Source organism: Xiphophorus hellerii, chromosome 12 (assembly GCF_003331165.1).
Source record: "Xiphophorus hellerii strain 12219 chromosome 12, Xiphophorus_hellerii-4.1, whole genome shotgun sequence".
Classification (NCBI taxonomy): domain Eukaryota; kingdom Metazoa; phylum Chordata; class Actinopteri; order Cyprinodontiformes; family Poeciliidae; genus Xiphophorus; species Xiphophorus hellerii.
In genome coordinates, this window is record NC_045683.1 from 29,667,292 (window position 1) to 29,694,021 (window position 26,730).

At 38.5% G+C, this 26,730-nt stretch overlaps 1 protein-coding gene across 2 annotated transcripts; it reads left to right on the top strand.

The window, feature by feature from the left end:
• Positions 1-10,664: 10,664 nt before the first annotated feature.
• On the top strand, positions 10,665-26,730 carry ncaph (non-SMC condensin I complex, subunit H). 2 transcript variants are annotated; one of them, XM_032579772.1, is made up of 18 exons: positions 10,665-10,786; positions 11,888-12,113; positions 12,240-12,330; positions 12,965-13,057; positions 13,369-13,486; positions 14,951-15,102; positions 16,331-16,520; positions 16,684-16,766; positions 18,213-18,400; positions 20,718-20,863; positions 22,158-22,264; positions 22,886-23,005; positions 23,731-23,838; positions 24,042-24,185; positions 25,332-25,442; positions 25,613-25,689; positions 25,960-26,035; positions 26,394-26,730. In XM_032579772.1, the coding sequence occupies exons 2-18, from the start codon at positions 11,893-11,895 to the stop codon at positions 26,451-26,453; spliced, it is 2,085 nt and encodes a 694-aa protein (XP_032435663.1). In that variant the 5' UTR covers positions 10,665-10,786; positions 11,888-11,892; the 3' UTR covers positions 26,454-26,730. The 2 variants fall into 2 exon arrangements, with proteins under 2 accessions (XP_032435663.1, XP_032435664.1); XM_032579773.1 differs by having other exon boundaries at positions 11,892-12,113.

Here is a 26,730-nt window from a genome sequence, read left to right on the forward strand (position 1 = left end):
AATATATTTATTACTGACAGAAATTCAAATAATCTTTATAAAATAATTTTGAAAAACAGCCTCCTGTCTGGACTGAAGCCAGTCCTGACAGTCCTACCTTAGCTTGCATTTAAATTACAGATATCTATTCCCACATAGATAACTATTGCTGCAGCATAAATAACTGCATAGTTATTTATGCTGCAGTTATATACGTCGCACTTGTCTATACGCCAAACTTTCGGGAATTTTTGTGACTGACACTTTTTCATAAGCTAAATATGATTGTGCGGTGACACTAAGTAAAAATTATTTTTACAGACTTTTAAACAATTAGATTCACTAAACAGCCAAGTATGAAACAGCCAGTTGAAACCAATGGACCTTACCAAGCTCCGCCCACAACCGACCCACGTGACCGCAAGTCTCACAAACAGCCTGCAGCTCGTTGTTTCTATGTAAACATGACTGGATTAGTGCATAATTTCTACCGGATTTTCACAATATATCAGCTACTACAATGGACAGAGGAACTAACAAGTTCCTGTCATCATCTGGGAGGAGGTTACTGGTTTCTCAGTCACAAGCTGGTTGCAAACCTGAGGCCAGCAGGTGTCAGTCAGTTATGGTGGATCTGAAATTTGGTTTGATGACGTCAATATGAGAAGCTACAGACTGATAGGAGGAACCAAAGAGCTCTGTAAAGGTAAAGGCAAATCTTCTGAAGTTGGGATATAATTAATTTAATTTCACATAATTATCGCGGTAGAAGCCATTTGTTTGTTAAAGTTTTATGAAATATATTTGTTCTATTTGATGTTTGTTGTGAATGACGTAAACTCACAAAGGAACGAGGTAATTAGTCCAACGATTAGAAACTACAGCGGCTGTAATGCGCCACAGCAAAGGTAAACAAAGGTAAAATAACCCGAACAGGTGATCAACTCAAAACCACTCCTACCTTTTTACTCTCTCTCTCTCTTTGTAGTTTAAGCACACCTGTTACCGTGGCAACCGCCTGCGCCCCGCAAGACCAGCAAAGATTAAGTTAAAAACATAACATTCAGTCCGTTACGATATCAAGTTTCCAGGCTTGATATTTATTTCTCGATTATTAATCAGCGCTTCCCTGAACACAGCGATGGTTGATTGACTAGCTGTACTTGGTGCTAGCGTGGCTAACACGAGTAACAGTTTAGTCCAAAGCCTTTTCTGCTAAAATAAAATCTTTAGTGTATGTTAGATACAGACACATTGCATATTGATCTGTTTAGCTAACGTAAGACTGTGTAGCAGACAGGCTTCAAGGTGTAGAAGTTGTATCAGTTCTGCCATTACGCTGTACTTAGCTAACGGGAAGCTAAGTGTGTTTGTGAGACGGCCAGGCACGTGCCCCTCTGGTAAGGTCAATAGACCTTAGACCTTACCACAGGGGCTTTTCATTGGCTGATGCCCACGTGGTCACGTGCGTGGCCGTCTCACAAACACAGCTTCCCGTTTGCTAAGTACAGAATAATGGCAGAACTGATACAACTTCTACACCTTGAAGCCTTTGGTTCCACATGTTTGGACAAAACAATGTTTGTTAAAATCCGTTTTGATCTGCAAACAATCTCAATGTTCAACTTTGAAAGCGCTTTGCGAACGTCTGAACTTGTCAGTAGTGCAGCAAGCAATGACAAGAATGTAGAAGTTTGTTACATACATACAGTGCTGATGACATCACAAGCATGACTCTAGTTGTGACATCACAGAGTTTTCCTTCATCTTTGGAATGATGATGTGAGTGTCTGAGAAATCTACCACACTGACCAACCAACCTCCCCCATCATCCTTCTCCTCACCTTCCTACCCCCCACATTGGAATTGGGATGGTTATATAGTGTTAGGGTGGCTCTGATTTATTCTTTCTGTAGACTTTTGTTCATGGTTATTTTTGTTGAGGCATTTCATCTTAGGACAGTTGTCCCCTCTGGTTTTGGATGACATACAGTTGGAAGTTTTTTGCTCTTTCTCTTTTAGTTTTGGGTAGTTGGTTTGATGCGTATCCATGGCGATACTTTTTTAGGTTTATTTTTACGACTGGGAGAAGCTAATCATTATCTCAAAAGCTCAAATAGTGAACTAACTACTGCCACCTGTACTACAACCACAAATCTCATGAGACTTGAAAAGAAAGCTTTGTACATGCAGAGCAGAGAAAATTTCTTCCATAGTTTGTAAGAATCAAATCCCCAAATCCAACATCTTTCTGCCCAGCTATAAACCAAACAGCCAGAGAGATATTTACCAGGGAGCAGCAGTAGAGGCTGATGAGATTGATTTACCAGTTCATTACAACAACTTATGGTGTCATCCAAGACTTGTGATTGTGGGACATTGTGTCTGCAATAGGGATATTTAAGTGTTAGCATGTCATGACAGCAACACTGTCTTTAGAAGAATGATTGATACTGGAGATGATCCTTCCTGCCCACAGCAACTTACAAAAAAAAAGCTTACCAACAAGAATAATAATTATCATTTTTGGAGCGTATTATATTACACAGATCATATTAGCTTAGCATAAAGATCTTGAAATGTGATGTGTCAATCATGATTGGCCTTGTTTGGAACTGTGATGTTTATCTGTTCATTGAATCCTGAAGAGCAAATATTCAGTATAATGAGTCAAAGTGGGCTTGTTTATAGCAACCTCATCAGAAACTACTAGTTACCGTTGGTTACACTGTCTCTGTTGGTTTACGGAGAGACAGGTTTTTTAAAGGGGCCCAATTTAATTTTCTGTCATGGGGCTTCCTGGCGGCGCCCTTGTACTTGACTGTGCTATAAAATGTCACTAGGAGGAAAACACTTATACTGAAGAAATATTGGTGCATGTTCTTCCTAGTAGAACTGAAACTACCTGGAGGGTTTTACTGCAGGATCAACACTGTCAGACTGAACTGTAACCCGTCAGATGGCACTTCCTAGAAAAAAAGGGCTGAAATATTTACAATCCAGGGACATTTCTGGGAGTCTTTGAGGATATCGTGTGGAGATGTTCTGTCTCTCTTGATTGGCTCAGTTTTCTGGTTTTGAGTCTTTCACCTGCTGCACATTTCACCTTGCTTGGCTCTACACCGTCCCTGGGCTTTACTCCAGCTGTTTTCTGGACTTGCGATTCAGCTTATCACAGTTTAGCATGTAGTAAATGCTGCTGTTGTACCTGCTAGTCATTACCTCTTCTTCTGTTCCTGTAGTTCTCCTGGTTGTTAGGCGCCCTGCAGGAAGAGTCGGGCTGGCTGTCTGTGTTCTGACATTAGTTTTTATTAAACCTGCTTTTCTTAAGCTCTCTCATACTACCGGTCCTGGCTTTTTGTTGTTGTTGTTGTTGTTGGTCATAATACAGTGGAGACAGCTGATGAGTTTTGAATCAAAGATTAAGAGAAAAAAAATCAAACAAGACTTATCACAGCAATTCCAGAAACCAGAAAACAGCCATAGACTTGTTTCTGCATTCAGGTAACAAAAAAAAAAATATAAAATTTTTACACTTCTGAGATTGTAGGAAAAATTTAGAGGAACCTGGCGAGTTTAAGGCTACATATGCTACCATGTGATATGACTCCTGGGATCGGCTCCAGGCCCCGGAACGGGATTAAGGAGGCAGCGAAAACGGTTGAATGGATGGTTGGACATGTTCAGTCTCTTATCTTTTCCAGCCACATCAGCGCATGTCCATAAACAAGGAAACACAAAAACTGCATTTTGTACATGCCATGATTGGTGTTAATGCTGGAACTGAACATCCTCAACCGAAGAAAATGGATAAAGAAGAAACGAGGATTACCTCGCAAAGACATCTTAACCATGTCTGTTATTTTTGTTCAAACCTAAAATTAAAAGTATATGTGTATCACATTATCTTACCACTTTTGTGGTAAAATAATATCTGTCGTTGGGGTTTCAGATGTGTCACAGTGTTTAACAAAGTGGCTGCAGATCCCACATGGAAGAATGTGCTAGAAACGGTTGCTGATGTTTTTCACGTCTCCAGTGTTGTATGTCATTCTACAACACATTTTGGTAATGACATCGAAAACTTGTGTAATGAAAGGCCATCTCTGCTGTGCAGGCAGTGATTGTTCCCACCAGCAAAAGCTATGATTTCCATTCAACAGTTGTATTCATTACTCAACATATTTCATCATTTCTTGGCACCGGCTCACTGGTAAGGATTGGACCCTGTTACTTTTCATGAAGTTCCTACTTGATATTAGATACTCAACATTAACTAAGCTCTCTTTTTTCTGTTTCCCCATGGCAACCAGTTCCCGTTTAACCCCTCCTTTATCCAAATTGCTTTGAGCTCTGCAGATCGTTGCGTTTGTTTCCTGTTAAGCTGGACGGTCAGAAAACCTCAATATTTCTCATTTCGCAGTTTTGTGCACTGCAGCTTCCTGGATGTTTCCTGAGCATCTTTTTTTGTTGTTGTTTGTTTTTCCTGTCGCATCTTATACGTCCAATATTTACAGTTGCAATTAAGACAGGGAGTTTGCTTCTGTCTGGTTTTTGACCTTGTTAGGTTAGTTTAGTTTTTTGTGAGAGTTCCAGAAAGCACCCGTTAAATGGCACTGATAAAAACCTTTACAAAGACCCAAAAGTTTACAATAATTGATCATTTTAACTCTAAATAACATCGCTGGTTGTGGTCAGCCTTAAAACTGCAGTATGTAACTTTTTTTTTTTTTTTTAAGTATTTTTGTATATATTTGAAACTGTCACTGTGTCATCACAGTATGGTAGGCAACGGATAATCTGAAAAAAACCTCTGACTTCTCCCAGTGCTGATTAGAAACAACCAATCAGAGCCAGGAGGCGGGTCTTACTGCTGTCAATCAAGCCCATGTGCATGCCGTCCTGCTCTCCCTTGCTCTCTGCTACAATGCCCTCGCCATCAGCAAAGTTTGTTGTGAATGCTAAGGCTGGTTAGCATGTCCACCAATAACGCTGGATAAACAGTTTTTCTGTAACGGTTAGATGTTTCTCTGACATTACTACATTCAGCAGCGCTTACCAGAGGTTGATTGACAGCGCTAAGTCACTCCTCCTGGATAACTGGATTCAGTTATGAATTATTAAATAGAGCCACGTTCGGAGCTCAGAGAGGTCTTCAAAGTTATAGGGGAAAAAGTGGTTCAGAAAAATATTAAGAATCCCTTTTTTTTTGCCTTTTCTTCTAAATAATTGAATGTGTGCAACATAACAGGACTTTTTTTTCCCAAGTGTTTTCCCATCGTAATCCAGAGTAAAGACCCTCTTGAATGTGAAAGTGCCATGGTATTTATAATGTGGCTCAGTGAGAGGTGGGGTGTCTGTCATTTTTCGTGCTGTAACTGATATTATGTTCTGCACCCTGCTTGTTAAATAGCCACACATGCAGCCTGATTGGTAAAGTCAGGGTCTCCCAATCAGGCATGTTGATTAAGCATTTTGAATTATTAACCCAGCATCATCTGTGATAATAATGGAGACATCTTTGATTTATGAAAGACTACATGTAATGATTCTGCTGCTTTGCAAGTCAAACACTGATAGAGTTTTTATATTCATTTTTAAATAATAAATTCTGGGGTTGTTTTCCCTCGTGGGATGTCTGGGCGTCATCCCTCAGAAGGCTGTGGGGCTGTTTCCAAATGAGTAACGACTTTATCCTGCGTTTTGATACGGCTTGCAAACACCATCAACCACTTCATAACGATACTTCTCAAAGCATCTTCAAATTCAGTTTATTCTTAAACAGAAAGATGGAAATCATCGTCTTGCTTTTACATTTCTGATAGCCTGCTTTCTCGTGACATGATTTATTTTAAAGCGTGCGGACCGTCCGGTGATTGCGTTTTCTTGTGCCGTCTTCTCAGGCAGGCAGGTTCTAATCTTCCAGCCCGCTTAAAATAACTCACCTGCCGTCCACTTTCAACCAAGTGCCATGATTTGGGGAAGCGTTGCTGCAGTGAGACCTGGTCAGCTCACCATCATGGCATCCATGTATCAGAGGGAGCCTGAGGAAAATATGACACCATCTATAAAAGAAAGAAAAAACTGAAGCAGAGCTGGACCCTGTAACACGAGAATGACCAAAAATATGTCTGTAAATTCACCAAGGACTGACTGAGGATTGAGAAATGAAAAGTCCCTGAACTTCCATATTTAAAAGCTGCTTCACAGAAAGTTCTACCGGTTGCCTCTCCAGCGTGTTCCTGACGGTTCTCACTTCGACTTGATTCCACAATATTGACAATGTGTCACAGGTTGAGGCAGGAGTCAAATGCTGAACAGAGAAGCCGACAAACGGACTAAATTAAATAACTTTAATAACAGACGGCGCTGAAAGGCAGGGAAGCCGAGAAACAAATGCAAATCAAACACACACAGACAATCCTTCGGAACCGGAAAAGATGCGTCCTGCAGGCACAGAATGAATCAAACCTGACTGAGTGGAAATGATTGGACAAAAATGCCTGAAAATACTGAGTTAATGTGTTAAGCAATATCTTATGATTGGTATATTTATGACAGATTTCTCTTTTTTTACCTCCATGAGTAACACTCTAATCTATCTATATGTATTTATAGTCACTTATAGTTTTATTTCATTTCTATTTTTTAAAATCTGGTAGCCAAGCAAAGACATCTTGTTGCCAAATTAAAAGTTGGGTCTTTGTGCAATGACATTAAAGTAAGTCTAATAAGCCCAGGTCTAATATGTTAAGGACCCAGCTCTATGAAATAAATCATGAAGCAATAGACCCAAGTGAAAAGTAAATCACAAATCAAGAGACAACTCTTCTGGACCGTGGTAGACTATTTTGTCTCTCAATTCATACATGCACTTTATTGTAATTATATGATAGAATATGGCCAAAAATCTCTAATTTAGTCCTGTCTGTCATTCCTTTTAATGATAAAAAAAAATTATTTCCCGGCAACCTTTCCAAACGAGTTTCTCTAACTTTGTTAGAGAAACTCTAACTTTGTTAGAGAAACTCTAACAAAGTTAGGGGTTATGAAGGAGCGGAGGTGTTTGCATTTTATCTAAATATTGCATAGTCTGACCTTGGGACAGATTTGCCGGGTCGTCGACTCCTCTGATGAAAGTCAGACATCTTCAGCATTTTTCTTTGTGAGACTTTATGGCCATTTATAAACAGCAGCAATGTCTTCTCTGAGGTTGTTGCTGATTGTTTTTGCTCCTTGACATTGACCAAAAGTCCTGCTTGTAAAGAGCTGGGACTATTGTGAATTATTATTACCCGACAGCTAGTTTCTTTCCTAACCCCTTCGTAGCCTCCCAGGGTGTACTTAGTTTTTCATGTGTCACTTTTCCATAAAAAGCTGCAGTTTGTAATGTTCATTAAAAAAAAAAAATTACGTGTTTTTTTTAAAGCTCTCCCTGTCGTGACAGCACAACCTGTAACAGATAATCTGTGAAAAGATCAATCTCCTCTGCCTCCTCCCTGAGATGCTACTGCCGTCTGAATAAATGCACCGCTCCTGACCAAAAACAACCAACCAGAGCCAGGAGGCTCAACCTCGTGAATGTGATGCTTAATGTGACGAAGGAACAACTCACCGCTACGGAAGAAATGTTTATCTGCCATGCTAACTGGCTTGGCTTTCATGACATGCTCTGCTGATTTGGAGTAGCTGTAAGTAGTAGAGAGCAATTGCAATGTGCTTGATTGACAGCGCTAAGAACCGCCTTCCTGACTCTGATTGGTTGTTTCTAGCTAGCACTGGGCGAAGGCACAGGAGGTTTTTTTATTCACAGATCTGTCTCATATACTGCCATGACAGTTTCAACTAATATGTAAAAAAAAAAAAAAAAAACTTTTTATAAAAGCTTTAAAGCTTTATTTTGAAAAAATAAAATAAAAAATGAATAAAACTCGATTGGAATTTGACGTGCGTTTTCATACACTTGAGTTTAGGTGCAATTAATTTTACAACCTCGTAAAGACTGGATTATTAATTTTTTTTTTCTTGTGATGCATGAAAGCCTAGGAAAGAGAGAGAGTGTGATTATCATATTTTCTTTCTCTAGGTTTGCTTTACTGCTTCAGTCTGTTCCGGATTTAACAACTGAGTCTCTCGCTGTGTTGTAATTTCATTAAAAGCATTGGAGCGGGGCAGCTCTTTATTAAGAATCTGCCTTGTTGGCTCAGGCGTCCGCTCGTCCTTGCCTCCACCAGGCAAGTAAAATAACGGCCCTCAGTATATTCTGAAAGATCATTGTAATTTAAACTCGTCTTTAACAAGAGAACCATGTCAAATCCCATAATCAAAATGAGTTCTCCTGTCAGAAGAGGCAATTAAAACAGCAACACAGCCAACAAGAACGTGAGGCTATAAGAAGGTTCAGCATCCTTTGTGAAGCACTCTGAATGTTTTTAGTGGGAGACAAAGAGGGCAGAAACAAATTGAGACGTTTAATAGTCGTCATCATCTGCAATCAATGAGCAGGCAGGAGATATCAGTCAGACTTTCTTTTCAAGGTAAAAAAATATATATAAAAGCAGAGCTGGCATCTGCTGAAGAGATGAATGTTGGGCCAAACGTGTATGTGAGGGAGTGCGCTAATGTTTATGTGTGTTGGTGCATATAAAGAGCAGACGGATTTAAAGTTTGAATGCCACAACAATACATCACACCGAAGTGTTTTTCTCACGACGCCCCAACAAGCTGTGAGCCACGGCTTCCATTGTTATATTCAAGGCCATAAGTGGAACCAGGAGCTGAAATCCACACAAGAGTTTTATTTGGATGTTAAACTGCAATTCAGTTACATTCACATATACCTCATTGAACCCAAATAGAAATTACATTTTGCTGTAACTCGTACTAGCCATGGTTCTTCAAAACTGGCATTTAAAACTAGAGAACAACTGTCCAGAACGGGGTTTTTTTTTTTCCTGCCAGAAACTAAGGAAATAAAGTTTTTAAAAAACTAAACTTAGAGTGTAACTTACAGAGCCACTCACATGCTGCCTCCTTGGGTGGTGCAATTCTAGAATCTGAAGATTTCAAACTTTAAAATGCACATGACAGGAATCCCAAATGCACAAGTCACAGACGTTCCAAAGAATTAGACTTTTCTCTTTTCATCATTCACATTGTGAAGCTCTTCCACAGCAGATTCATGTCAAGGAACCAACATGGAGTCATGCTCTGTGGCCTCATGCTGTGTGAAATGTCAGGCCAACAAGAAAGGGGGAAAAAATAAGCATCAAAAATCTCCAGGACTTACACAACAGGCAACGGCTTTATTTTCACAACAGATCAAGAACAGACTGTGAGCAAAAACTGTAAAAAACTGTGGAGTTTACTGCCATATTTCATCACGACCTACAAAATACACCTGAATCTTTAGAGGCATCTTTTTGTTGTTCTGATTACTAATCTGATTATTTGTGATTTTCTGATTATTTTTCAAAAAAGAAAAACTTCATATAATATTTTAATCATCATAACTCATAATCAATTATTATGACTTTTTTATGTACATTGGCAGACTTACATAAGTCTGCTGCTTTTGTTAAATGTTAAATGTTTCAGATAATCAACCATTTGTTATTATTATTATTAATTTATTATCAGACAAGAAAGTTTCCAATGGAAAAAGCAATCCAAACCAATGAATGAAAGACTAATTGCTTTTTTTCTGTGCTGCACTGATTCAAAAACCTGTTGTGAGGATTTTTTTTAATTCAGAATAATTGAGCTTCTCTTATGTCTAAATAACTCTTTGAAGAATCTGAATCAATATGAGTTACACAACGTTTAATTTTCCTTTGGGAGCAATAAAGTGTTTTTGAATTCTAATTTTGTTTATCCTATTTTTTTATGCATTCTTACCGTCATGTGAAGGAGTTTGCAACTCATGTTTTTTTTTAATATCCTAGATACATAAATGTTTGTTTTTTGGGGGGGGGGGCACCAGTCAGACTAAGGCCTGGGTGTGATTTAACATGCACCCAGACTCTCACAATAGATGAAAACATTATTGAAAAACTAGGGTTTCATATTTACTCAGGTCATCCTTGCTGATATTAATATTTGTTCCATGGTTTGGTATGAGTATGCCAGAACAGAAAAAATAGAATATTTTATTTAAATGATATTCATTTTATTAAAATGTTGCCACTGTGGGGAAGAGACGTGTAAGAAAATGCAGGATTTAATCACAACAGCAGAGTTGGTGGTTAAAAGTCTGGCTGTGGAGTTTACTGCCATCTAGTGAGCAGCCATTTTAGTTATTTATTTATTTATTAATTCTTAATTTATTTTTTATCTAACAAATGCTTATTTTTGTCTTCAATAATTAGGGTTTATATTGTTATTTCTGGGTTTCACAGTGAATTTTTCAAATGTTTGCACTTCACAACCACACCCAATAATTTACATTTTAAATTATGGATTATTTTTGCTGCATATTTTGAAGGTATATAATCATAAATCCATATTTGTTGCATATAATTTAGCTTAAATTTGATTATTTTTTGAAATGTTAGCGATAGAGTGCAGTTAACACATGACATTTTACACCTAAGATCATTGAGAAAAATAAACTAAAATACTGGAGCATCCTACTTCCGGGGACGGCTTTACGTCATGACGTTTTGTTCTATTACGTAAACCGTCCGGCGCAAAAATTCAAAAGCTGAACAGGAATTCAGAAAGTGCTGCTCCTTTCTCTCCTTTTGTTAAAATTCAAAAGCAAGTGTCCTCCGTCTGAAGGGCCTCGTCAGAACTTTGAACCCATAAGGTACGTTGTGTTGTGAAGTTCTTCTGTTCTAGTGAGACAGTCAGCAAACAATGAGAAGACATTTATACCAAAGCTCAGGTTGTTATGCTAGCGTTGAGTTAGCATAACGTTAGCAGGGTTTGAGCTCGGCCAGAAGCTTTCATGAGGTGAGGCTTTCTTTGCTGAAACAAATATTACGGTTATCTTATATTTTTTTGGCATTTTTCAGACAGTATGACGCATAACAATTACCGAAAATAAGATTCTTTGCATACATTTGACTGATTTAAAGCCGCTTCTGTTGGTGGTTATCACCCGAGTCGCGTCTTTTGGTAGTGGAGGGCGATTCTATGAGATGGAAAATGTTTCTGCTCCCAAGAAAGTCGTCCCTGAATTTATCAAAACGGCCAGCTCATCAGTCATTCTTTAATCCACGAGCTTCTCCATCTATTGACTGCGCTTGTTTTATTTTTATTTTTGTGCATGTATTATGAGGTAGCCGTTACCAGGTCAAAAATAAATATGGTTTAAAAAAAATAAATAAAAGTTCATCACTCCTTCCGTGTCTATGTCATCTATTCTTCCGTACGTTCATCCATCACTTTTGAATTTATCCAGCTGTCAGTCTTTCAAACTGTTTGTCCATCCATCAGTCTAGCAACCTTTTTTTTTTTTTGTTCACTTGTGTTTAAAACTTTAGGACTGATAAATATTCTGCAGTGAAACTACCTGAAATGGAGGGGAAACTCTGCTGATTTAAACATTGAAAATTACAGAATTTGAGCCTGAATTTGATCTTGAACAAAACTTCCATATTTTTGGAAGCTTTTTTCTAATTCTTCAGTGCTTTCTAGTGTATCTGCAAACACTGCCGCAAAGGTGGCTTTCAGTCTGATTCATCTTTTCATCCGTCCAAGTGGAAATTCAGCAAATCCAAGCCAAACATTATTAAATCAGGTTTCTGTTTTTAAGTCATCCTGAGCCTTGGCATTTTTCACATATACATTAAATGTGTTTTTTAGAGTATAAACGTAAAGTTTCTGTATTTAAGTGTAGCATCTTTCGTCACTCATTCATCTTCTTGTGAAGGACAAAGTATCATCTGTTTTCTTCTGCGCCCAGACAGAATGAGTGCGACATGCACGCCCGTCTCCCGGGTCCGTCCGGGATGGAACTCATCCTCTCTGAACAAGAACCAAGGTCTGTCGCCGGCAGCCTGCAGCACACCGCTGCTGGCTGCCTTCCCTGGCAACGACGACGAGCAGGAACGCCGGCAGCGCAGGAGATCAAGAGTGATCGACCTTCAAGCTGCCAACGATTCATCCTTCACTGACTCTGGGTCTCACAGGTGAGCCGTGGAGATCAGCAGGAAACGTAACTGGCAATTTGTATATTGCACTCAAACGCTGTTATCAGCTTGACGGGTTGCCATGTTTGTTGCTATTTCGATGGGTTTGTCGTTTATTCTGTCCAGTGCCGTGGGGACTCCTGCTGCTGTACCCAAGCTGTCCAATGCTCAGATCTCAGAGCATTACTCCACATGCATAAAGCTTTCAACTGAGAATGTAAGTTTGTCTGGACTGCCTGCACTGCATTTATGGAAAATAAAAGTGAAAATGAATTGTAAAGAACTTTTGTTCTTTCTAATTTTATGGATTTCTGTTTTTTCTTTCTTACTATTTTTATTTCTAATTTTTTTCATAATTTTTTTTTTTCAATATTTTTCTTTTTTCTAACTTTCTAATGTTATTTCTTTGGCTTTTTTTTTTTCGTCCTTCCTTCATCTAAAAGAGTAACCACATCCTACAAAACTATGAAACATAGACCTACAGTAATCATAAAATCAAAAGTGAACAGTGGGTTTATCACAAACAGGTAGTTGGTTGTAACCCCTTTTCTTCTTTCTTCTTTTTTTTTTTTTTACATGGATTTGATCAATAGTTCTATAAGCGGTATGAGAATTTTTTTTCTTCAGTGCTACATACATAATTCTTACTAATTTTTGAAATTATGCTTTCAAAAAAAGCCTATAAAATGCCTGTATAGATTCAACGTATGAAACAAAAACATGTTTTGGCTTTTTGTAACATTGTGCCTAAAGGGGCAAAAAAAAAAAAAAAAAGAATTCAAATGAGAAAGTTTCACTTATAAAAACTAAGTACGATTCTAGGTTTTTATTTTTAATGCTTTCGTCTTCAGAAAATCACCACCAAAAATGCTTTTGGTCTGCATCTGATTGATTACATGGCCGATATTCTAAAGCAAAAGGATTCTGAGATCACCAACTTCAAGGTATGTCTCCTGAAAACTACTGCTTTGTCATTGCTATAAGTATAACAAACGTGAAGGATAATATTTACATTTAATGCTAAGTGTTGAGTAAGAAAAATGAGCATTACACGCTGAATGTTCTGGTTTTTAAAGAAACTGCTTGTATTGTTATGATTTTGGTTAAGAAAAGCATTTTGATTTTGGTGTAAGTCTTTACACCCCAACAGATTGAATAATGTTTTTACTAACTACTCTAGAGTTTATAGAGTGCAGTCACACAGAAGTTTTTGTGAATTTTTATCATGCAAGTTGTGTTTTGTTTGTGTCTACAGGTGGCAGCTGGTACTCTGGATGCCAGTACAAAGATCTATGCTGTGAGAGTGGATGCTGTTCATGCTGATGCCTACAGAGTGTTGGGCGGTCTTGGGGCTGAAACGAAACCTGGAGAAGGTGAGAATCCAGCATTGAGTTCTGTTTGGTGATTGTCCTAAACACTAGGGGGCGTGTCGTGTATTAATGCAGTGAACCCTCGCTGTAACGCGGTTCACCTTTCACTGCTTCGCGGATTTTTTTGTGCAGTTTTTTTTTCACTGTGCATTGTGTTCTGCGTCCTGGTTGGCTCAGCAGTCTCCGTGCTTCTTCTCTATATACCGTAACGTGCCAATAACGTTACGGTATTTAAATATACGTAACACAGCGTGGCAATATTTGGCAAATATTTTTGCCCAGAATAAAAAAAGAGCGACAACAACAACTACCGATAACTATGTTCTTCTCTCGAAAAAACACACCTGCACCACAGGCTTCAGAAGAAAAAGACACTACAGAGCAAAGTGAGGCCACAGAGGCACAGTGAAATAAGCGAGTCACAATTTGTCCTACTGTACTTCGTATTGATGATTAAAATGATTATTTTACTGTAGTTATTTGTAAGAAAGCGTTCTATTTGTTAAAAAAATGCTTGGTCCTGAAAACAGGTTTTGTTCTTTGGTTTCAATATAGAGTATTTAATTATGCTGCATAATAATTGTAAAAAATAAAGGTTACTACTTCACGGATTTCGCCTATCACGGGTTCTTTTTGGGACCCAACCCCCGCGAAAAACGAGGGTTCACTGTAATCATGTTCAGTTGATCCAGTGTCTCTTGGTTATTAAGTCTTGCTTCAATAATTTAGTTCTCTTGTAGCTGTATCCTATTCTTGGTTATCTCACTTGTGTGTGTGATGGTGTATATGGATGTATTTAGTAGCAGGTGACTATTCACAATAATGCACAAGAAGCTGTGTGTATTTAAAGGACCATTATTATGTGAAATTGACTTGTTTTAAGCCCTCCATCATGTTACAATGATATTCTCTCATCAAAAACATATCTGGAGTGTTGCCTTGATTCTTTCAAGCATGTTTGAAGAGTCCTTTTTATCTCCGTGGCAACCATTTAGCTGTGTAAAAGGACCAAGCCCCGCCTTCGAGACACAGCTCCTTCTTGGAGCTGCAGTTTCAAAGTTTCCCAGAGCAGCCTTCCAATTTGACTCTCTCACTCAGCTCCTTCAGACTAGCCAGCAGCAATTAGCAAACACCTGGTAGAACTGAGCTTCTGCTGAGCTCATTATAGGAGCTACTTCTCAGAGCAATGCTGGTAAAAACATTGACAAAGGGTTAATAGAGGAGCCATGCTATGGTGACTTCCTGAAGACAGAGTGTCAGGAAGAGCAGCAGCTTCTTAAAGAAACAGAGACCCAATTTCAAGGCGTTAACTTACAATATAAACTTTATTTGACATGTATACAGCACTTTTTAAACAACTGAAGTTTACATAGTAACTCAATTGTGCTATAAAATTGCAATATGTCCAAACAATCTGCTCTTAGTCATTTATTTATCCTTCTTCTTGTGCTTTTTGTGCTCATGCAGATCACGGTTTGAAAGATGAGGACGTGGATGGAGACAAGGCAGCTGGAGGAGACATGACTGCCAAGCAGCCAAAGAAAAAGAGGCCTCCTAAAAAGACAGTGGAGCAGAACCTGAGCAACATCAACTGTGCAGATTCTGAGAGGAGATGTGAGGTAAAAGTGGAGCTGTTGTCTACAATACACATTCTTCTGCTTTCTGTTTAGGAGTACTTGATTTTCCTCACTTTATTCTGTGGTTGGGAGATAAATCGGTTCAAAATCAGTTGTTTTTTTTGTTTGTTTGTTTTTTGGGAGGGGGGGTGGTTCTGCTAATGCACACCCTGGGTTTCCGTAGTTCAGAGTGATATTGTCCCGCCCTTGGCCGCCATCTTGTTTGACCAGGGTATAAAAAAAATTATGAGATCAAAACCCATAGTATTACAAGAGTATAATAGTAGTATTAACAGAAGTTGTAATTTTATGAGAACTCCAACTCCAAAAAATTAATTGTCCACGCTTTTTTTCCAATTGAAACTAATTTTTTCTTGTAATTTTAGGACATTCTGGTACAAATTGCATCTTTCTTCTGCTAATATTATGACTACATTCTCATATTTTTTTTTTTTTTTCTCTGAAGAGTTTTTGCGGTGCTAGTGGCTTGTATTTTTTAGACAGTAGGCAGACAGGAAGGAGGGTGAGGAGAGGGGGAAGACATGCGGCAAAGGTCGTCGGGACCGGGAGTCGAACCCGCGACGTCCGCGTCAAGGACTAAGGCCTCCAAACGTGGGGCGTGCTAACCCCCTGCGCCACCACAGCACGCCCCTACATTCTCATATTTAAGCAAAAAGTCTTGCAGCCCTAATACTCTGTCGTACACAGAAGTGATGGTTGAAATAAAAGCCACTTTTTGAAAATGTTTTCTTTCATTTGTAATTTTGTTTTTAGAAAAGAAAGCAGGAAAAAAAATCTATTAAAATTAAATCTGACATGAAAGAAAATCTGATAAAATTTTTATGCCATATTGCCCAGTCCTGGTTTTCCCTGAGAGAAGGTACATTTCCATTACAAAAATGCGCAAAACTTTATCAATATTCCACCAATGTTGGGGGAGAAAACACAATGCAATTGTGGTGGTTTCATTATCTACTGTTTCTATACTACCACTCAGATACTTGATTCTCCAAGTGATTGAAACCGCATAATCATTTTATATTCGCCAAACGTTGGGTGGTGGCAGATGTCAGAGCATTCAGTTTTCTCTTTAACTCCTGTTTTAACATGGCCGCTGCACCTTTGTTCAGCCGTTAACATAAAGGGATGATCTCTTTGACTCTGTTACCGGCTTTTACTTTGTAGCGGTAATTCAGCTCGATCCTTTCTCTAACTTTGACTCGTCTCCCAGGTGGACCCCATGTTTCAGCGGATGGCCTCATCCTTCGATGAGAGCAGCACAGCGGGGGTCTTTCTATCCGTTCTGTTCAGTGAGAGCAGTCGCTGCGAGCTGCTGTTTCCCTCACACATGACCCTCCTGCAGTCCACACCCTCCTACTCTCCACCGACTCCACAGAGAGTTTCTGCATCACTGTTCAAGGGTAAAAAAAAACACAGCAACCAGTACAAAAAGAGTACCGGTACATCTTAATGGACGTTTGTGGTGCCCTGTGACATTAGTTGAATATTTGAGCCACGTTTCGGAGCTGATATCTGTAAGGAATGCTAAGTTCTCTCTGTTTTTCGGTGCTGTGCTCCTGCCAGCTGCGCTGCAGCGTTCCCAGCAGAAGAGCTGCATCTGCCCCTCACTGCAAGACTTCTCATTCACAAGCTGGAACCCTGAGCAGGTCAGAGGAACCATCAAACTAAAATACGTGCTTTTGAAAATCTTTTTAGAAGAGATGTGAATTATTCCCGACCAGAATGCGCTCACTTTCGCCTTTAATTACCAGTTGAGTTATTTTATTAAAGTGGAAAGATCCAGCTCTACCTTCTTATTCACTTGTTTGTGGATTAAAATTTGAGCACTATACATGGTTGTGTACTTTAGCAATATATTTCTAAAAACTATCAATACAAACCCATTGATATTGATTGAGAATATCTTAGAGCTCTTTACTTCTGTTGTGATCTCAGGCTTAAAGGAATATTTTTTGCTGGGTTTTTATAAGTACCATTTAGAGGTTGGCATTTATCGTTTTATCTCTTATCATGATAAATGTCTTATCATAAAATTTTGAATTATCATTGTCGCCTTAAAGTCCGATCGTTATTTTTACGTGTTTTCACTGTTTGTTCAATAAAGCTGAATCAATAAATGTCAGTAATTTTGAAAATATAACTAAATGCCACAATGTGTGGATTTTAGTGGTACACATCACACTTCTTTATGTGACTGGTGTCCATTGCAGATTGGTCTGTTTCTTATGAGCAGAAATTCAAATTCAAAAATACCTTATTGATCTAAAAGAGAAATAAACCTCTGTTCCATGGAGTCACAGAAAAAAGTAGTAAATAGTTCTTATTGTCACTTTTATCGTTATTACAACAGTACAAAAAAAGTGATAAAACTTCAAGTCCACATTCTATCTTCTTATTCTAACTACAGGATTTGCTCTGTGCCTGGTCATGGAAAAAAAAAGGCAGGTTTAACATGCTAGCTTATCTTTTTAAAAGTGGAATCTGATTTTTTTTTGGTTTTTTGACTTCCTGTTTTAGCTGAAGGCTAACCTACTAGTCAGTCCAGATTTTTTGTTTCTTGTTTTTTCTTCTAAGGAGAATAACATCAATAGGAATGTGCTGTTTGTTTTTTGATAGAGCTAGTAGTAAATTAATTTTAACAGAAAACTATTAACTATGTTATTCACGTTGATGCATAGTTGATTACATTTTTGGAGAGCAATATTTTTACTAACCTCAATAAAAGTGCATGAAATTATTCATTGATTAATGCTTTTAGGGACCTAAAAGCACTCGATAGATTTTATGCATTTAATGAATATGAAAAAATCTACATTTTCTTTTTTTAAATTTTTTAACTACTTAACTTCCCAATTTCTGCTTAGAGTCGATCAATAGAAAATTTAACATTTTTATTCCCTTTAAGTGACTTTCAAGCTCTAACTTCAAGAAACGTTTTCAAACCATTTTCCAGCTCATCAAAATATAACGTCCAGACTAAGCTGAAAGTCGTATAATTTTCTATCAACGTTTTAATTACTGGTTTGGAAATGAATAAACGGAGTCAGAGCAAACCGTGAATCTTGTCTGTCTGAATGTTGATCTGCCTTCAGACCATGAACCAGCTGCTGGAGAAGATGAAGCAGGGCGAACACGTGTTTGACGTGAATGCTGAGCCGGAGCCGGAAGAAGACGACTGCCCTGACTTTGATGCTGATTATGAAGAGGGACTAGCTGACTGTGAGGAAGGATCAAAGGAACACAAGGAGGGCTGCGAATCGTCCGGCCCCAGCAAAGGAAGGTACGAGGACGGATGTCGTCGGCCCACACTGTGGGAATATTTGTGGCCATGATTATTATATTACCAGTTCTGTTTTTTTTTTTAAAGTTTTGGGTTGTGGTGGGATTCGGAAACGACAACGAAACAAGCAACATTTTCTAATCTAAAACCCTTTGCTTATTGTTTTTAATCTGTTATTTATGTTAGTCAACCATCAGCTTGGTTCAAAGTCCTTTTATACTCACTCAGCTTTCATGTAGAGTCTACAAAAAAAAATTCTTCTTTAGAAATGTGGACTCTTATATTAGCTTTAGGGACGTCTGTCCTGCTGCATGTTTAGCATTGAGATGCTATTTTAGGCTTGCATAGCTTTGGTGATAGGCTAACTCCATTTAGCACATCTTGAACACAATTAGGCCTGTAGCGATAAACGATAAATCGATTAATCGTACGATAAATTAAAGCTATCGACGCCATTTTAATTATCGGCACTATCGGCTCTTCCGACCTTTTTCTCTTTCAGCTAATGAGACTGAATGAAAAAAGGCTAAACTCCGGTGCCTCCCTTCCTCATTTCCTTAGTGTAAAGTCCAGCGCACACTGCATGATCTTAGAGCTGCCAGCCGATTGTCGGCCCATTTTCAAAACCTGACAGATCACACATTAGCCGACAGAAATCCTAGGTAAAACGGTTCGATCGGGTTCGTTCCTGCCGTGTGGTGTCCAACAATGGGCACAAAATAATGGCTACAAGTTTAGTGAACTAATTTTAAAACCAGGCATTAATCAATGCTTTACTACAATCTACCTGCAATGCATGTGGCTAGTGTCAGCGTAAAGTCCTGACCGAATGAAAATCATTATAACCTATTTACGTCACGTTAACGAAGAACAGCTGAAAAGTTACTGGGTTTATCAACTGCGGTAGCAGTTTCGCTCCAACTCCTCCTCTTGTCATTTCTATATTCTTTGCATGTTGAATAAACATTAATGTTGTTTCCACATATCATCTCCAATGTCCGCTGGACTTCGGGTTGCGCAGTGTCAGCTGTTTGGGATTTCCCTCCGTAATTTCCCATCAGAAAACACGGAGGAGAATTCGCGCTTTCTGATTGGCTGCCTGTCACATTCAACAGGCTGAGTTAAGCTCCCAGTCGGGGAAAACCCCTGATTTAGATCGGAGCAGCCACAACGATCTACCGTAACACACCACACAATCTTAGAAAGACCAACGATCTAAGATTGTTGTAAAGGGAAAAATAGGAGCAAAAAATCATGTAGTGTGAATTATTGCATCAAGTAGTCGATGTGCCCATTTTCTCTATTTAAATCTAATTATTACTGAAGGGCAACATAGTATACAGACTTCATAATCTGCACTCTTTTGGTTGAATGCAGTATTTATTTCCACTTTGGCTTTATGTTGTTTAGTTTTTTTTCCAAGTAAATATTTTGTTAATGGAGACTGAGAATCCATTTTATTTTTGTTTTTGGTTGTTTTGTTTATTTTGTTTATCAGTTCCAGTGTTTAGTGTTCTTTTGAAAATAAAGTGTATCTATCTTTGGCAGGAAATCGCATGCATTATTACGTCATTTCCATTACATCAGTGTAAAAAGATCTTCAAACAATATTATCGTTTATCGCAATAATTTGAGACAATTAATCGCTCAGCAAAATTTGCTATCGTGACAGGCCTAAACACAATACTCTTTGCTAGCCTCCTATCAGATCATTTATAGAAGCAAATTTTTTAAATATATATTTTTTAAGTGCCAAGAGAATCAGCTTCGTCGTACGTCGCTGTTTGCGGATGCAGCTTGTGCATCAGATTTACTGGCGTACCAGAAACGGAATACTGGCCGGAACTTTTTGTATGTGTATTTTATTTTTAATTAATAAAAGCGATTAATTTCATCAATTAATTGCTTTTTAAATTATTTTTAATGTATCGAAATCTATGTGGGGGAAAAAACGTGTTAAATATCTGACCTTTGTTTTGAGTAAAAATATTTAAAGATTGGCACTGCAACAGGCTAAAACATGAGCTAGTTCCTCAGTCTGGTGGATTCTTTTCCTTACATCTGGCCCGTCTGTGAACAGAACAGTGAAGCTGTCGTCAGCATGTTGATCAGAAAACACATTTTCACCTCAAAGGTTTTTAGCATTTTGTGTTTACTTCTCTCAGCTTCAGATTGTCACTTTCACACTACTCCTTGTTACAATTCAAACTGAAGTGTAACAAAGTCCTTTGCAGAGGTTGAGAGTAGGACAATTGAGTTCTGCTCCTTTCCCAAGGTTACCATTTTCTTTCTGATGATTCTTCTGTTGATCCTCCAGGGACGTGATTCCCATCGGAGAAGGAGACATCGCTACCATGTGTCTGCAGCTTTCCTCTCAGCCCAGGGAATATTCTTACTTCAGCCCGAGAACCATGGCAGCCTGGGCCGGCCCCGGATACTGGCAGTTCAAACCGAAACACAAACGTGAGTGAAGAGAATCACTTTCCTACTCATCTTGAAGCTACAGTATCCAATTTTTATTTAACAAATCTTTTTTTTTTACACATTTGTTAAAATGATCACTATGAAGTGACGGTATAATGCAAGACAGTCTGTGTAAAAATCAAGCTCGTCCTCCCTGAGCTACTATAGCTATCTGCAGGAATGCACAGCTCCCGGTCCAAAACAACCAATCAGAGCCAGGAGGAGGGGCTTACCACTGACGGTCATACTTGTCTACTCACAATTTATTTTTGTTGTTTTTTTCACAGATTACCCGTCTCGTACCATACTGTCACAACTAGTGACAGTTTTAACAAATAAGGTTAAAAAAAACATGTTTAAGTAAATTATATACTGTAACTTTAAGTAGAACATGCTAAAATTTATAGACAATTTATATTGATCTGTCCATGTCAATGTAGCATCACCATAATTACCATAAGTATGTATTTCAAACTGAACTCTGTTTGACATCAACTTGACTTGCGGTTGAGTCAGAATAGGATAAACTAAAATCAATACAAACAGAACATTTCAGCTTTTTAGAAGAAAAGCACTTCCTGTTCAGTCAGAAATTTGCCAGACATTCGCTCATGTTCTCACTATAATGGTTCACGCTCTTTATTTTATGATTTATAACAAATACTGGTACACAGTTTTTATTGCATGTGCAGACTGGGGTTTCCTAAACCCCTGACTCACATTAAGGAGTGGACACTTTGAACACTTGTGCTAATAGGCGTTCACCACAATATTTCAGAAGCACTTGCATTTCTTCCAAACAAAGACACTTCTTGCTTGATTTAATTAAAAAATGTACATAACTTGAGGCTGAAATATGGGTTTGAACAAAAACCCATATTTAAATTTCAAAAGGTAGTCGTTTCTTTGCTTGCTGTATTGAACTTCCTGAAAAGAAAGTATTAGATTATAAATAGTGATGTTTTAAATTGGGACTAATAAGAAAATGGTACATGATTAAAATCAAAACGTGCGCCTGCTCATCACCGTAAAGACTTGACAAGGACGATTCTTTCTGTCCATCACATCTTTTGTGTTTTCCAGAGGAAGGAACAGTAAACATGATTGCATCCTTACACAAATATTAGCTATGCTAACACACCAAGTTCGTTTTGTGCTTTGAGTGACCTGGAAGCAAATGATGCTCTCACATTCTCTCAAAATTGAGAGTTTATTGATCCTCGCGGTTCATGTATGCAGAAAACTGATTGTTTTTGTTGTGCTTTTTTTTTTAATCCTGTTTGTTGTGTTTCAGTGGATCATGTTCCTGACAAAGAGACCAGAAAAAGGAAGCCCAAGAAGACCTTTGAAATAGACTTCAACGATGATGTCAACTTTGACACGTACTTCCGCACCACAAGGGTAAACCTGCCTTAACCCCCAACACCTGAATATTTATTCAAACTGTTCAAAAAGAGTAAAGTGTCTTATATCCTCATCTAAACTCATTTTTTGTGCATCAATTGTTTTTGCTGTTTAATGCCAGATGGGATTAGCTTCAGCATAAAGGTCAAGGCACTGGTTTTTATTGTCTAGTTAATGATAATGATACATTTTATGATGCGCATTTCAAGACACTGATGCTGTACACAGTAATAAAGATATATATAAAACAAAAAACAGGATTAGCAGCAACAAAGAATCAGAAACATAAATTAGACTTTCAATTTTAATAAGTATAGTTTTCTTGGGATGGGGAGTTTCCTGTTTTCATATAAATCTTTATCATTTTTGCTTCAGTCTTTGGACATTTGACAAAGGCAGCAAGAATCTATCAGAATGTGTCGTCGTCGAAACGGTCATAAATGGTTAGAATATGCCTTGATCCCAATAAAATGCATTAAAGTTTGCGGATGGGACATGAACAAATGCATAATAATGTGAGGCCCAGTAACTTGATGCAGCTAGCTTAGACGGCTGAATTCCTGATTCCTCCCAAACATTTTGTCTTTTGAGTCTCATTTTTTCCCTCCTTGTTTCCAGGCGGCCACCACTAACAGTAAGTCCGCCCTCAGCGCCAGCAACAAGAAGACGACCCTGCCTGCCAATTTCAAGTTTGCCCCAGAGATTCTCTCCCAGCTCAGCCTCAAACCGTCCAGCTCGGTGAGATATCCGCCCTATCTGGTCACTGATCTGCTTTCCAACTAAAATACATCAGAAGTAACGCATCATAATGGACAGTTCTATGTTTGAGTGAGTCTGATTAATCGGACAATATTTGAGTGTTCAGGAGAACTTGTGGCAACATTCACCAACTTTGTCTCAATGTATTTTTTTCATTTAAAGAATCTTTTAGGAGTTTAAAAGCTCCAGTTCTACGACTTTACAGTCACACAATAATCCAAGACAAACACTGATTAAGTCTTCATTTTAAATCACATTATACTGTGTGGGATTTTTTTTTTAAGTGGGCACTTGGAGCATAAAAAAAATGTGTTCTTCACACATACTAACAGGATTCCAACATGTCTAGAAAAGTATTACATGTGATTTAAAGTTTCTGTCACTGTGGGGGGAAAAAATATGTTTTTCCAGGTTTGCTTCCCTATCTGTCTAACTTTATGTATTGTTTTGTCTTTCTTTCTTTTTCTTTCATTCTTTCTGTCTCTGTTTTTCTTCCTGTTTCTTTCTTTCTTTTTTCTGTCTTTACCTTTCATGCTCTCTTTCTGTCTTTGGCCTTACCACCCGTATAAACACTCTTACTTTCATAGGATGTTGAAAACATACATAGAAATCTGGAAGTTTACGTCTGGAAAGTCGGGGATTCTTTGACGTCTGACATATTGTCTAGATGTTCTGACATAGAGTGTGTTTTCTGCTCTGTGTAGTTGAGTCAAGAGGCCCAGAAGAGGCTGTCTGGAGAGCTTGGAGAAGGAATCGGGGATTACGACTACAACAACGCCAACGACACAGCCAACTTCTGTCCTGGTCTTCAGGTCTGGAAGCCATCTTGATGTTAGCAGAAATCTGCTGAGTCTGCAGTACGCGTTAGCAGAACAGACCAGCTGCATAGCAATATGGTCAAAGTCATACTTATCTTAGAGATTACAATGTCCAGCTGTGATTATACGCTTGCTGAAGCTGCTGTTTGACTAGATGATCAACAGCAGCATGAAAGCGGCCATCCACTCTGTTTCAGGGTGGTGACAGTGATGACGACGTCGAAGGGTTTGGTGGTTCAGATGACACTCAGCCTTCAGGTGACGGTCTGTCTCAGCCCTCGCAAGACCTGGAGGGAGTTTCCACATACGGGGAGGAAGATCTGGTGCCTGAGCCACACAGGGTATGGCCTCCGTTTGATACTTTCTATAACACAAAGACAGAGCCTTACAACAGCATTCACACTGCGGTGAGCGTCCATGTTACAAACACAAACCTCTCTGATGTCGTGTTAAAATAAGATGTCAGTGATTGGTTTCTTTAGATCTATTCAATAAGGAGCATCCAGCTTCCACGAATTAAAAAAAAAAAAAAAGGAAGACGGAAACATCTTCTGTTTTTTTTCTATCCAGTCACTTTTGGCACCAGTGGGAAGAATTGTAGAAAAATAAACTTGTGATAATTCTAGGACTGCTGCTAAAAATCACGTGATCTGTGACCCCACACTTTCACTCCAGATTTTTGGGTGTAAAACCTGTTGAGAACCAATATATGCTTTCCATCTCAGGACTACGACCTTCGCATACAATTTCAGTTTATTAAATGATTGATTTTCTGTAATTTTTTGTAATGGAAATAACCTTTAGACTGAAGTCACGAGGGGCAGATTTCGAAAAGCGTTGGTCAAAATGGTTGAATAACGTCCAAAACGTCAGACCTGATTTTGTGCAGTTATTTAATTTCATTTTTATTTTGTCCAACACTGGTGTTCCAGTTTGTTTACTCGAATTGATTTATGACGTTCAAAAACAAAAAGTTCATAAAATATAAAATTTCATTTCAGTACATTAAGCGTGTGGTTGTAACAAAATGTGAACATGCTTTACCAGTGCAAATACTTTTTCTAGGCTCTGTAATTATATTCTAGAATAGAATTACTTTATTCATCCCAGCAGGGAAATTATTTCGCAGTTACAGCAGCATAGAGACAAGACACACAACATCCACCACTGAGTAGCAATTGTAGACAAGATAAAATAAAATATAACATGCTGTCAATATAAAAAGCAACTTAGAGCAGTCCTTGCAAAGATTCAAAAAATGCAGATACAGTATGTATATGTAAATATATGTACAGCAAGTGTGCCACGGTACAGTTGTGCAAAATTGGACTGATTAATGCAGAACAATGATTTAGCTTTTATTGTACAGTGAGATGGCATGTGGCAGGAAGGATTTCTGTATCTGTAAAATGTGCAAATTCTGCACACTAGAAAAGTTTTTGCTTCGTAATTTCTTCGAGGCTTACTGTGTTACTTTTGCTACGAAGGTGAACAAAATAGAAATCAACTACGCCAAGACAGCGAAGAAAATGGACATGAAGAGGCTGAAGAACAGCATGTGGACTCTGCTGACTGACAGCCCAGAAAAACCTAGACAGGTAAATCACTTCTCTCTCTCTTTTTAAAATAAAAAAATAAAATTTCTAACGTCTTGTCCTGAGAGTTTGCGCGGGGCGAGCAAAGTAGCCAGCCAGTCGGGTTGAGCTGGATTTGTTTGATTCTGTGTGTCCAGGTCTGTTTTATTGGCTTTTCCCCTTGATGTTCCCAGCAGGTGGAGGACAGTGCAGAGGCTCCAGTGTGTGGAGAGAAAGCCTTCAGTCAGACCACAAAGACTCTGCTTCAAAGGTACTGGCCAACCTGCTGGCCCGGCCCACTACGACTTTAACACTTGTGAAGAATATTAATCAGAGTTGGTGCTCATGCTGCATGACACCAGTGAAAACGAGTTCATTCTGCGCACAAATAATCATTGGTGTAGTGTTCCCTAATTAATCCCACTTTAATTTCAAAGATGACAGTTTTTGACTTCCAATTAACGGAAACGTTTTTTTTTTTAAAAACAAAATTGTTAAAGCGTTTCTGTTTTCCTGTTTCTCTCCCTCTGTGTTGGTTCAGATTACCCAGCAGTATGGCTCAGAACCTGTCGGTGCCACTGGCGTTTGTTGCCCTGCTGCATCTCGCTAATGAAAAGGTGAGCGTCACTCCAACACAACGCCTGGATGCTTACTAGGAAGTAACGTTGTGATTGATGTGGCCAGGTCCAGTGGTTAACAGATGGGCTCTAAGGATAAGTCACAAACTGTTGAACATGCACACGCTAAAGCTGTAGAGAACTCTGTATGTCATTGGAAACCTTTAACTTAACAGATTTCCCTGCATTAACATACAGAGAAATGTATGTATGTATGTAAAATGTATGTTTCTTCTGGGCACATAAAGACACGTGACGTAAAGCTCACAGATGGTTTGCTTGCTGTTCAACCCATCTGTGAGCTGTTCTGGAACAACAAGTGCGGGTATTGATTTCTGATTTTTGATTTATTTCCCAGAACCTGGAGCTGGTGAAGGTTGATGACATGTCAGATATCATCATCAGACAAGGCCAGTGACCAGAACGGAGGATTTGAACGAAGATTCGCAATTTTTTGTTGTTGTTGTTGTTTCTACAGCCTTATTTTTCATACTCAGTGTTTATCTAAAACTTCTTTCTTTTTTTCTAAAATATGTTTTTAAGTGTCTTTCCTTATCTCCGTGTAATGAAGATAATCTGCTTTTGCTCCCTCCTTTCTCAACTCTTTTCTCTGTCTTGTCTGTGTAGATGATTATAACAGCTCAATCAGTGCTCAAAAAATTAATTGTCAAAATAAATGCTTTCTTTTTCATAAA